At 34.3% G+C, this 13,323-nt stretch overlaps 2 protein-coding genes across 4 annotated transcripts in view; one reads left to right on the top strand and one right to left on the bottom strand.

Moving 5' to 3' along the window:
* cacna2d4b (calcium channel, voltage-dependent, alpha 2/delta subunit 4b) overlaps window positions 1–8,528 on the bottom strand; it is a 38,899-nt gene extending 30,371 nt beyond the window's left edge. Inside the window, exons 1-7 of one of the 2 annotated variants that reach the window (XM_051884810.1) lie at window positions 7,261–8,528; window positions 3,089–3,170; window positions 2,805–2,921; window positions 2,600–2,659; window positions 2,164–2,326; window positions 913–1,044; window positions 736–796 (exon numbers count right to left, since the gene is read on the bottom strand). In XM_051884810.1, the coding sequence (XP_051740770.1) occupies window positions 736–796; window positions 913–1,044; window positions 2,164–2,326; window positions 2,600–2,659; window positions 2,805–2,921; window positions 3,089–3,170; window positions 7,261–7,391 (746 nt within the window). In that variant the 5' untranslated portion in view covers window positions 7,392–8,528. The remainder of the gene's footprint in view (window positions 1–735; window positions 797–912; window positions 1,045–2,163; window positions 2,327–2,599; window positions 2,660–2,804; window positions 2,922–3,088; window positions 3,171–7,260) is intronic. The other variant, XM_051884811.1, reaches the window with a different exon arrangement.
* A 1,411-nt stretch (window positions 8,529–9,939) lies between these two features.
* isg20 (interferon stimulated exonuclease gene) lies at window positions 9,940–12,860 on the top strand. 2 transcript variants are annotated; one of them, XM_051884790.1, is made up of 4 exons: window positions 9,940–10,099; window positions 10,564–11,242; window positions 11,863–12,063; window positions 12,168–12,860. In XM_051884790.1, exons 2-4 carry the CDS (start codon window positions 10,589–10,591, stop codon window positions 12,363–12,365), a joined length of 1,053 nt encoding a protein of 350 aa, XP_051740750.1. In that variant the 5' UTR covers window positions 9,940–10,099; window positions 10,564–10,588; the 3' UTR covers window positions 12,366–12,860. The 2 variants fall into 2 exon arrangements, with proteins under 2 accessions (XP_051740750.1, XP_051740751.1); XM_051884791.1 differs by having other exon boundaries at window positions 10,048–10,136.
* The last annotated feature ends 463 nt before the right edge of the window (window positions 12,861–13,323 follow it).

Raw genomic sequence — 13,323 nt, 5'->3', positions numbered from 1 at the left:
CACAGAATTGTATATATATATAATATTTTTTTTGTATAAAAATAAATTATTGATTAATGTAGTTGATAAAATATTAACTTTGTTTAACTAAAACAGTACTTTTTTACATAAAAACATTTTCTTTAGTTTAACAATTTCATCTCATCATCATTCATCTCTTTGGCAAAAATGGCTTGGTTGAAATGATGGTTCCTCGTTGAAAAAACAAATCACCATTTTAAGCCAATTCAGTACAAACATAAATATAAAAATGTACTGTACATCAAAGCTGAAAAATACAGATACTGTATCATTTTCTCAGTCCTATTTAAGGTCTACAAAGTACAAAAAAAAAAAAAAGTAACATAAGGATTCTGTCTTGTTTCAAAATGACAGTGTCTTTGTACTGGTGTGTTTATTCAGATTCATTGCAATCACTTGCCTTTGTATAAACAGTCACATACGGAGCCTGTGTCAGTCCTACTAACCTGGCTGTTGAGCTGCTAACCACTTAAGAATGAGATTAAAGTCTTTCAGTGGTATCACGGCCTAACTGGCTGTGCTACCATAGCCACAAGCAGACATTTGGGTGGCATCCACACAGATAATCCTGCGTTGCACTCTGGGTCAGGAAAAGACCTTGCTGAATCCAAGTCAACTGGCATAAATTTGATTTCATATGAATGAATCAACCTCACTACATTGCCAAGCACTATGCTATTTGGGTTTTAGGTCAAATTCTTTGTTTTATCTCACCAGTTTCTGTTTCTGCAGTCGAAAGAAACAACGCCATTAGAATCAGGGGTCCATTTGATTCCTAAAAGGCACATAGACAAGCAAAATGAAATGTTTTACATTAATAATGCAATTTTTTTGTCTTTGAAGTTGTTGGATATGACGAATCAATGTTCCTGAAAGCAGAATTGATCAAACCTGGATAGAGTCTAAAGAAGCCCGTTGAGCTGCCAAAATATTGCCAAGTGAGCGTGGGATCCTTCTGGAAGTTACTGATAAAGATGTCGTTCAAGGCCTCTGACATGTACACTCCATTAAGAATGTCTGGATCTGCAAATAAACACGACTGATATTAGTTTTAGATGTTTAAATGTTGTATTTGCACAAAATAGGCATCGAAAAGTTCATTTTTTTAATAAAAAAAATGTCTTAAATTCAATTCACACCATTCAGAATATAAAAGCAACCATCATATATAGAGTTAAGCGCTCAAATCAGAAGTAATCTTTATCTGGCGAAGTTTTATACAATATACTGACTTAAAGGGTTAGTTTACCCAAAAATGAAAATAATGTCATTAATTACTCACCCTCATGCCGTTCCACACCCGTAAGACCTTCGTTGATCTTCGGAACACAAATTAAGATATTTTTGATGAAATCCGATGGCTCAGTGAGGCCTGCATAGCCAGCAATGACATTTCCTCTCTCAAGATCCATTAATGTACTAAAAACATATTTAAATCAGTTCATGTGAGTACAGTGGTTCAATATTAATATTATAAAGCGACAAAAATATTTTTGGTGCACCAAAAAAACAAAATAACGACTTATAGTAATGGCTGATTTCAAAGCACTGCTTCATGAAGCTTCGGAGCATTATGAATCTTTTGTGTCAAGTCATGATTCGGATTGCGTGTCAAACCGCCAAACTGCTGAAATCACGTGACTTTGGCGCTCCAAACTGCTGATTCGACACAAAAGATTCATACCGCTCCGAAGCTTCATGAAGTAGTGTTTTGAAATCGGCCATCACTATATAAGTTGTTATTTTGTTTTTATGGCACACCAAAAATATTTTCGTCGCTTTATAATATTAATATTGAACCACTGTACTCACATGAACTGATTTAAATATGTTTTTAGTACATTAATGGATCTTGAGAGAGGAAATGTCATTGCTGGCTATGCAGGCCTCACTGAGCCATCGGATTTCAACAAAAATATCTTAATTTGTGTTCCGAAGATTAACGAAGGTCTTACGGGTGTGGAACGACATGAGGGTGAGTAATTCATGACATTATTTTCATTTTTGGGTGAACTAACCCTTTAAAAAGCCCTCAGAAATTTGAATTTTGTTAAGTCAAAAGTTCAAAATAACAAAATAATGTTTTATTTTTCATTGACTAAACTGTTTTAATCAGATACAAAGCCCATGGGGTTCTCATACCTTTGTTGTAGACATTAGTTGGGACTTGGATGTCGCTCATTAGAGTGTTGACTGACAACTTGTTGAAATGTTCATTCTCCTCCAATGGAAATTCGCCTCCAAGTTCAATGAAATTTCCCTCTTCATCCATAGTATTCACCAATAATGCATTAAAGTAGTCAAACTGACAGAAAAATATAGCAAAACAATTACCATGCAATATTTGCATTTAAATTTACATAATTATATATATATATATATATATATATAAATTTATATATATATGTATATATCGATAGATAGATAGATAGATATATGTTCTATTTATATAATAAAATATTTAATATATTTATTTTAATTATTTAACTTATTTGAATTTAATTAATAAATGACATTTATTTCATGATTTTACAAACAGGTTTAAACACCACATCATAATTTCATCTTAATTTTTTACCTGTAAAGATGCATTAAACTCATGATACAAGTCGGCATCCTCAGCTGTATCTGCGAGCCTCTGAGGACAAAAAGCATCGTTTTGATTCATTCTCATGAGTTAAAACCAAAGCTCCTCATAAAATAACACCAGAAACTGTAAATCAGAGTCTTAAAAATTAGGATTAATCTCGATAATGTAAAAGAAATGAGCACCTTACACTGACCTTCACAGACTTCATCTTGCTGCCAAGCATTCTCTCGATTTCTTCTGCAAATTCCAGCACTAATCGAGATCCATCCACGTCCTCTATTCTGATGATGGGCTCAACATCTTTGAGTTTCTGGACAAACAGAGAGAATTGTTTGAGCATTTTGCTTTTCAAGAACAATTGTGTTAGTTTATTGAGGAATATATGCAACGGTTCTCCTGATTGAACATGCAAAAATAAATAAATAAAGCAGCAAGAAAGTCATTATGTTTTAAAGTCTAATTTTCATTTATATTTACCTTTTGTAATAGAGCAGCTCCTGAATATTTTGATGCAATGGCATTGATTTGCTCTGAAATGGTGATGGCCCATTTTTGAACCCTAGAGATACAAAAAAATAAAAAATATTTCAATCAGCAACTGTGTGATGTTTATCAAGTGTTTACCCAGCTAAAAAAAAAATTAAAAAAAATATTATTCTAAGAATGTTTTGCTAACGTTTACATTAAGTTATGAAAACGTTATTTCTGAATGTTCCCTGAATGCTCAAAACATCTTTTAAAAGTTTTTTCTTGGTTATACAAATGTTAACATTCTATTTGATCATTTTGCAAACATTATGGGAACATTACTTTTGAATGATCTATGTATGTTCTGAAACAAGTAGTAACATTACTAAAACGTTTTTTTTTTCTCAGAAAAAAACATTCCATGAACGACGTATCAATAACATTTTATTAATGTTACCGGAAGAACATTTGTTCATAACTTTGAGAGAATCTTGCCAGAACGTGAGCTAAAGCTCTGTGAACGTTGTCAAAGTCCCTTTCAAGGAAAGTTTGTTCACTCGGCAGCCATATTTGCAACACCTCCGGGCAGCTATTTCGAGAATCCAAGACCAAGTCCTATCTATTTGAATGGGGGAATCCTGAAATCTCAAAAACTGCTTGGCGAACTCACAATTAAATAACATATTTCGAATCAGCAACAAAATCTGACATGAACTGTCCCAGAAATGTTGTTTCTTATGCTCAAATAACGTTAAAAAAGCTTATTTTTTAGGCTAGACAAGCCAATGCGCATGTGCAGTCCTAAGCGCGAGTCTCAGGTTTCTATGGGAACCGGAACCTCCAATGACAGCTGCAGTGACGCAATGACTTTATCAATCAGCGATTGGCTCTTTTACTTAGAAGGCGGGATGTATTCCACCATTTTGCGCATTGCAGTTTCTCCCATTCATAATAACTAATAAGAGGCAGAGCGAACCGTCTTTCTATATCTATAGTCTTTGACGTTGTTGGGCAGGTACACAGCAAAGAATTTAGTTTAAATTATCTTGGTAAACTTAAAATTATTAAACAAATGTCTACATTTGCTTTAATCAACCCCCCATCTGCCAGTCTATAAATATACATAATTGTCTTAGTTTGCAGGTGGCCCATAATCACTTGATAGGATTCCAAGTAATCTATTGATCTCTGACCATTGACAGTAAATGCAGACTTTGCAGATTCAGTTTGAAAGCTAATCCAAATATAAACAATACATTAAAAGTACATATGAGGTCACTGTAAATTATATATAGAGTCTACAATGAAACATCTGTCATTCTTGATGTACAGTGCACAAAAAAAGAAATGAAGCATTGTAGTCATATAAAGAGCCCTGTCAGCACTTTGTCATAAGAGTTGAGATCTCGGTCTTAACACCCTAACGCTGCGTCTGTCATCAGGCTTATGTTGAATCATCTCTGTTGACCCGAAGGAGTCTGGGATCATCATGGAGGCTAGGGAATTGTGTTAATAGCTTGGCAATGTTGCGGACACTGATACTATTACAGTCAACAGGGAGTGAAAAACAACCCAACAGGGGTGCGTTTCCCGTACAACGACGTTACTCGCTGCTTCACTACCATAGTACGATACATCGTTGAGCAAATCAACTAGCTAGTCACGACTGTTTCCTGAAACCGTAGCCTATTGTCGCGTTGCAAACTTGTGGTTCAATCACGTTTGTTAATGATATCACGCTGGTGGTGGAGTAATAACTTCTTTAAATGAATCCGTTTGAAATCGAATTAATGCTAGATTTTCTGCTATAAATTGCGGACATGACATCTAAGGACTAATTTTTCTCAGTTATTTCAAGTACAGATTCAATCATCTCTTTCTTACGTACTACAGCACGTACGCACATGCGCAGTTGCGCACTATTCAAAAACGTTGCTTAAAATCTCTTACAAACTAAAATATGTAAATGACATTTGTATATATTCGAAATAAAAGATATACATTGTACTTAATGTCAGCTTGCTTATTTTGCTCAATATAACGATTTATTAAGTTCACATGTCATAAAAACAAGAAACTATGCTTTTAACCACAGCTCGAGAGCTGTTGTTCCTACCACACAAGTTTGCGACGCAGTTTGAGAAAGTTTGTTTGAACTTTGAACTATGGTTTCGGGAAACAGAAACTCGTTGAACTATGTTATTAACGACGGAACTTGCAATGTTAGTTCAGTTGGCTGACGATGCTTTTTGGAAACGCACCCCAGATAAGAAAGCAACAGATATATTTTCCCTGTATTAATCAAAATTTAGGAATAAAAATATAATATAGCTAGTACTGTTTTAAATAATTTATTTTAAACAATTGTATTGTCGTAAATATATATACAGGCCTACTACCATTAAAAAGTTTGGGATCAGTATGATTTTTTAAAATACTTTTATTTAGCAAAGACATTAAATTGATCAACAATGACAGTAAAGACATTTATGTTACAAAATATTTCTATTTCAAATAAATTCTGCTCTTTTAAACTTCCTTTTCATTAAAGAATCACAAAAATATTAAGCAGCACAACTGTTTTCAACACTGATAATTTAAGAAATGTTTCTTGAGCAGCAAATCAGCATATTAGAATGATTTCTGAAGGATCATGTGACACTGAAGACTGGAGTAATGATGCTGAAAATACAGCTTTGCATCACAGGAATAAATTACATTTTAAAATATATTACAATAGAAAATATTTTTTGAAATTGTAATAATATTTCACAATATTACTGTTTTTACTGTATTTTTGAGTGAATAAATGCAGCCTTGGTGAGCATAATAAGAGATGCTGTTGTTATTATTATTAAATATATTTTTAAATATTGATGGCAATTTTTTTAAAATGGACTTGTGCTGCAGTAGAACAATTTTGTCCTTGAATTGTTGTAGTTATATAAATCCAAAAATCTAAAAATAAACATTGGGATTAAGGTCAAAAGAAAAACAGTTTTCAGCAATAAATCCTTAAAACACAGATGCACTGGCCTAGTCGTGAAATATGCTTGGTGTTACATACTGAGCTGGTCTAGTACACATACTGTAATAAAACTAACATTTTTATGCACGAGAATAACGTTAGCAGTACGTTGGGAAAAGCTCACATCCAGTGATATTCCTGTATGCACAGGGCCTGGCCTGTATTGCCATCTGTGAACGAGCTGGTGTCTGGATGGTATCCAGAAGGCATTATTAATGGTATGAGTGTATCTGCTCTTCTTCAAGCCAGGACATTAACCTACTAGTTGACAATGTGTGGAAAAAATAACCAAAGAAGTTCCCCAGCTAAATCTTACATGATTTTTTAGTTGGTTTGTTTTTGTAGGGCTTATGAGAAAACAGTAAAAGGGATAATTAAAAATAATAATAATCTGTCATAATTAACTCACCTTCATGTTGTTCCAAACCTGTATGACTCTTTCTTCTGTGGAGCATAAATTAAGATATTTTGAGTGTTTTTTAATGGTCTTTTATGCTTCACAGAAGAAAGAGTCATAAAGGATTGGAATAATATTTTCATTTTTGGGTGAACTATACATTTAGCATTGTTTTTTTCAATAATAGTTTAATTATTATTTATTTTATATGTATAGTCATATAATTATTATATAAATTATATAGATAATAATTATTTATGTATTAGAAATGAAAGAATTATGCTTATAAAACCAAATTATCTTGCGTCTCCACCTTAAAATATTTTCACAGCTGCTTACGTATGTCGAAAAGTGTCTGCCATCTGCTATTGCACTGAACGACTTCCAAGCCTCATGAGAACTGAATTTTACACCTCAACAAACTCAGGGAATCGGGGAATTACTAAAAATGACCATACAACTCTCAGAGCAATTCCTCTTCCTGTCTCATTTGAAATTCCAAGATGGCACAGAGCAAATTAGACCCTGAAATAGTCTGTCTGGTCTTCCAAGCATCTACCAAACCATTGATAAAATAAAAGAGAACAGTAACACAATAGAAACAAAACAGTAATATTATATCATCAACAGTAACTTTAACCAAAAAATACATCAAACGAAGACAGTTTTTAACTTGGCGTCTAATGTTTTGCACTGAAAATTAAACCAGGGATACCTATAAGAATAAAACAGCAGAAATGAAGGTGAATATCTCACGTTTCAGGTGGAATCTTCATTTGAGCATGCGTAAAGATACACAGCCAACCTGTGTAGACCATTAGGAATGTGACCCAAGAAGACCCTCTGATGTGACACATGATGCTGACATCAATCTTTAAGGGCCACATCTGTATGGTGAAGTCATGAGAAGACGTTTCTGAGAATCCACTACTCCAGTAGGACGACTAAAACCCAACTTCCATTCCACTCACTTCCATTCATGTTGGCCTAATTGGTTTCAAACGTCTCTTACGACCCTTCTGAGCTCCTCATCAACTGAACTTGCACATCCAAAAGTTCTTGGAGGGCCTTGTGATCCACGTCAGAAGACTCCTAATCATGCTCAGATCTTCCAGAAACTTCTCAAACTCCCACTGAGCTGCATGGAGTAATCAACACTTCTCATATTCAGGATGATACCGATAATCCAAATAATCCACTTAATGTTATCATTAGGTCCTTCTTCCTTCTTGTTAAAATCAGGTAAACATGATATCAATATTTTAAGAGTCTCTCCATCATGTCATCTGCAAAGCATCAAATCTGAAAGGTGTTCTCCAAAAGTTCCATAGTTCTTGGCACAGGATAATCCCGGTTATAATATATAAATCAAACGAATGGCAAGCACACTGCTGCAGTTGAGATTCACTTCCAGAGCATCCAATCCTCCATCACCCAATTTACAGTGTAATCCACTTGGATTACAATCTCTCCACACAGTGGGTTCATAAGCGTGGGGAGGGGAAATGGAGAGAGGAGAAAAGGGTGGGCACACTGGAAAGACGCAGCGGATTGGGCGAGTAAGAGTTTTGTTGTCTCTAAGAGGATTATTAGTGATTTCAGGAGGTTGGCCCATGTCCATCCAATCAGTGTAAGTGAACAGCTCTGGTTTGTTGAAGGACAAGGCCATCTAGTGGGGGCACAGTAATTTGTTTTGTATCATGATTTGCAGCCACCCTCATGCCGTTCCATCCATCTCATATAACTTTCTTTCTGAAGTTATTGAAGAATCATTTATGATAAATTTATGTAAAAAGCTCCAGTTTCTGTTCATAGTAATTGTATAGAAAAGAGCAACCAGTATTTGATTCATATTTTTTCCTTTTGTGTCCCATGGAAGGAAGGAAGTCATATGGGTTTGAGGGTGAATATATGATAACAGACTTTTAATTTGTGGCTGAACTGTCCATTTAATAATATTTATTGCTGTTATGATCTTCATCAGTGATCTCATAGGGCAAAAATATGCCTTGACTTCCTGTTGACGCATGTTATCCAGAAATGTGCATCTGGGATGTGCAAAAGAAATAAACAAGCACAATGTTACAGACCATGATTCAGAGTCAAAATACAGCAGAGATCCACGTGACCAAACTTCATGGTGAGAAAAAAGGTCAGAGATACTTACCAAAGATGCTCACTTGAACAACCGGTCCAAAAGTAAAACAAGTCAGAAAAGCAAAATATCATTCACAATGTTAAATTTAGCTGTAAAGCTGGTTTGTGGTTAGTGATTTCGAGGGGTTCACAAATGCACACATTTCATCGCATCATTTACAGTACCTCTTTACCCAAACTGAAGCGTCAAATTAGGTTCAAAATGTATTTAACGCATTTCTAAAACTTCATATTATGCTCATTGATTATACTATTCCGAATTCAGTCAAAGTGAATGTGCAATGAGTAAAATGAATCATTGCTGTGACACAATTTACCATATTTGTGACCCTGGACCACTAAACCAGTCATAAGTTGCACGGGTATATTTGTAGCAATAGTCAACAATACACTGTATGGGTCAAAGTTACTGATTTTTCTTTTATGCCAAAAATCATTAGAATATTAAGTAAAGATCATGTTCCATGAAGGTATTTTGTAAATTTCCTACCTTAAATATATCAAAAATGTATTTTTGTGAGTGGATATGCATTGCTAAGGACTTCATTTGGACAACTTTAAAGGCGATTTTCTCTTAGATTTCAGATTTTCAAATATCTCAGCCAAATATTGTCCTATCCTAACACCCTCTTTCAGATAATGTATAAATCTTAATCTTCAAAAAAATTGACCGTTATGACTGGTTTTGTAGTCCAGGGTCACATTTTATTAGCTACTGTTTTATAGTATACAATCCCAAATATGATTCGCACTATGTAATGCAAACATGTTGAAGTTAAGCGGACTTGCAGTCAATTTATTATGCGACGATGTGTTTCCACACAAAAGCAGTTTATTCATTGTAATATAATGCAATGTTATTTACGTTATGTGTTGCTGTTAAAAGTAAAGAGCGGCTCTTATTTCTTTGCTGTAACATAGCTAGTGCCAAGTGACTATATTGAAACACGTTCACAACTTTAAATCAATCACATTAATATAGAGAAGTAAAAAAAACTCCCTTTTGATGAATTTTGTACATACTGTATAGTCAAATATAGAGTTAATAGCCTGTATCTTAACATAGTATCTAGCTAGCCGTCAAATTACTTCAGACTGCACTGTTCTTTGGTATTATTGTCAGTTATCTGTCAGCAGTTTCAGCGTACTAAGACATCTCCTCAACTGACTTACATTCAGAAAGAAAAGTCTTGTCTCTAAAGTCAACACATCGATTTACACTACATTTAAAGAGATAAAAACGACCGTACATCAATTTATTTTCGACAAGGCTGGAGCTTGAAGATCCCTTGGGGGAGCATTTGTGCTGGCATTTGTTTTGACCAATCAGAGTACAATGCTGTCCAAACGGTACGGCCAATCAAATAGCCGGATTTGGGTCTTGTCTCGGCATGTTCTCGTATCCTGGCTTCTGTAACCGGTCCACGTGTATGCAGAGGTATGTGCTAGCAGTGCTATTGTGTAAAAATATGAAGGTATTATAATGCTAATAAGTGTTATTTTTGTCGGAATGTTTTACAATATAATATTATATCTGTTATGTATCGTAAACGCGACAAATTACGTTATTGTTTCTTTGCTATATATGATTAGCTAGCCAGTGCTAAATGACTGTACTGATGAATGATTCACAACGTTAATATAGAGAAATAAATAATTGCCTATTTCAAACCATATACTCCTTTAATAGTTTTTGAATAAAAATAATTATGAAGTTAAAATCGTTAATGTATCTAAACTTAGTAACTTACTAACTACATAATTCCTTAAGATTGCACTGTTCTTGATATTATTTGTCTTTTATTTTTTAGTAGAGAGATTTAATGTCATAATTCTTGACTTATAATATAGGCTACATCATCCACAAATGTTTATTCACAGAAGTAACTTCTTTTTTGACAGATGTGAAACTACATGGTGACACATAATGTCTGCTTTACCCTGGGAATACTCTACCAGCCGTGGTGTGGACCGAAATATCTCGTCTGCCTCAAACCAAGAAACAACCACTATTTCTCATCAAGCTAAAAGGTGTAAACAAAGGAAAAAGAACGAAATTAAAGATTCCACCATTGAATTACATGAAGTGTCATGTGACCAGAAAAGAGGCAAGAAAAGAAAGTCAGACAAGCTTCTGGAAAACAAGACGGGGTTTGTTGAACACAGAGATGTTTCGGATTCTGTAACTGAGCAGTCAAATCTTGTGCAATTCAAAAGGCCTAGAATAACCCCTCATACACTGCCTGGTGAAGCTGATTCTGCACTGTCTCTCACTAACAGCTGGGAGGTGGACAGTGGCTTTTCATCTGAAACCAGCCCTCCCACTAGTGGCAGGAGTTCGCCATGTGTGGGAATAGACCACTCTAGGCTAGTAGCTATGGACTGTGAAATGGTCGGCACTGGACCTGGTGGCCGGTGTAGTGAATTGGCACGCTGTAGCATTGTCAATTATTATGGCAGTGTTATATATGATAAATATATTTTACCTCAACATCGGGTCACAGACTACCGCACAAGATGGAGTGGCATTAGGAAACATCATTTAGCACAAGCAGTGCCTTTTGAGGATGCTCAAAATGAGGTGAGATGACCCTCTTTGTAAACTTCCACTTATTATTTTTTTTATTTTTTGTGTGTTTGTGCACAATGTGTTGTAGTTTTGAACGATATTTTCACTGGTCCAACCACAAAAATGTAAAAACAAAGAAATTGTATATTTATATAATATCAAATCACGTTAAATGTCTTATTAATATAATTAATTGTATAAATTCTAGGGGTATAATGGTTAAAAAATAATATAAATAAATAATTTTAGTAACTTAAGTGATAATGGATATTTTTTAAATAGTTTAAATAAAAAATCTTTTTATTTGTTATTAGTATTATTATTTTTTTTTAATATTTCTATTTATATTGTTTTATTTCCTTTTTACAATTTACAGTAGCTAATTTAAAATGTTTTATAGATTTTAAAATGCATTTTAATTTTAAAAATATGCAAATCTTTTTTATACACTAGTTACATTATTGTTTTTAATATAGTTATAGCTGGAAATTATACCGCTTTAATGCAACTCCATAACATAATTAAAATTTTAGAAATGTTGATATCCCCATTGTTGATTCCTGCTTATAAACGACTACTGAATTTCATAGAATATGGCTGAAATAACACCCTGTGGTTTTTTTCTTTCCTAGATTGCCAGCATCCTCAAAGAGAAGATTATTGTTGGCCATGCCTTATTTAATGACTTCCGGGTGCTTGACCTCTCCATCCCGGCACAAATGATTAGGGATACATCTTTCTGCAGCTTGCTGCGAAAGTTGTGTAATGTTGATGATAAAGCCAATATCTCTTTGAAGAAACTGGCTGAGAAGCTTCTTAAGAGGGCCATACAGGTAAGATCAGGTCATTTCATGAGATAAAGTTGGGACATCAGGCTTAGTGTATATACATTTTCTCTTTACTTGCTGCTTGTTGACGTACTGAATATTTCTTTCAGAATGACAGAATGGGTCACTGCTCTGTTGAGGATTCTCGTGCTGCCATGGACCTGTACAAGCTGGTAGAGGACCAGTGGGAAAAAGACATCCTGTTCTGGGATTCAAACACAGACCATACCTCAAAACCCAACAACTCCCTCAAGCACTACATGCAGGACCAGTACTGGCCAGAAAGTATAATGGACTGCAGCCTGTAAGACCAAGAGTTAGGATAACGGTGCCAACCTCAATCGTCATTGTTGTTTAATGTTATTTAAACCTCGAACTTGACATGTTAATATTTCTGTAAGGAAATACATGGAAGTGTAAGTTGTAGAACTGTAATGTTGCACTTGAAAATCTTATTTAAATAACTTAAACTTTGACTTTGTAAAAGTTGATAATGTTTATAAAGGGATTTTAACATTTATAACAGCTTTTTGAATCTACACAGACTGTATTTTAGGGAATAACTTCATTATGAGTTTTTCATTTGTATGATCAATGTTATGTATGATCAATGTTATCAAGGTGTAATGTTAATGACACATTATGCTTTCTGTGGAGTTGCAGATAGCATTATTGTTATATTGACATTTACATATTGACAATTGTAACAAAAACATTGTTATACTGACAATGCTGTTCATCCAGAAAACAGTGAAAAGTTTAAATACAAAAGAAATGTTAAAATAAAGATTATGGATACTAAATTATTCTTAAACTCATAATTAATTCATAAAAGGTGCGGTCACATTAGTGAAATTTCTGCAAAAGTTAGTCGAAAAAGACTAACTGCTCACACAGTCACTTTCAAATTAACACTTTCAATGCCCAGAAAGCTACTAAAGATGTATTTAAAACAGTTCATGTGACTACAGTGGTTCAACCTTAATGTTATGAAGCGACGAGAATACTTTTTGTGCGCCAAAAAAAAAAACTAAATAATGACTTTTTTCAACAATATAGTGATGGGCGTTTTCAAAACACTGCTTTGTGAAGCTTTACGAATCTTTTGTTTTGAATCAGTGGTTCGCAGCGTGTATCAAACTGCCAAAGTCACGTGATTTCAGTAAACAAGGCTCGGTTATGTGTTTCGAAATTTCAATGGTTCACCACTGGGGGGCGTGACTTTAGCAGTTTGATACACGCTCCGAACCACTGATTCGAAACAAA

The sequence above is a fragment of the Ctenopharyngodon idella genome, chromosome 24 (assembly GCF_019924925.1).
Source record: "Ctenopharyngodon idella isolate HZGC_01 chromosome 24, HZGC01, whole genome shotgun sequence".
In the NCBI taxonomy this organism is placed as follows: domain Eukaryota; kingdom Metazoa; phylum Chordata; class Actinopteri; order Cypriniformes; family Xenocyprididae; genus Ctenopharyngodon; species Ctenopharyngodon idella.
This window is presented reverse-complemented; position numbering and strand designations above follow the sequence as displayed.

Coding starts and splice junctions, on each gene's coding strand:
- isg20 (XM_051884790.1), top strand. CDS start 10,589: ATGTCTGCTTTACCCTGGGAATACTCTACCAGCCGTGGTGTGGACCGA. Junction 11,243..11,862: donor TTGAGGATGCTCAAAATGAG/GTGAGATGACCC, acceptor TTTCTTTCCTAG/ATTGCCAGCATCCTCAAAGA. Junction 12,064..12,167: donor TTCTTAAGAGGGCCATACAG/GTAAGATCAGGT, acceptor TATTTCTTTCAG/AATGACAGAATGGGTCACTG.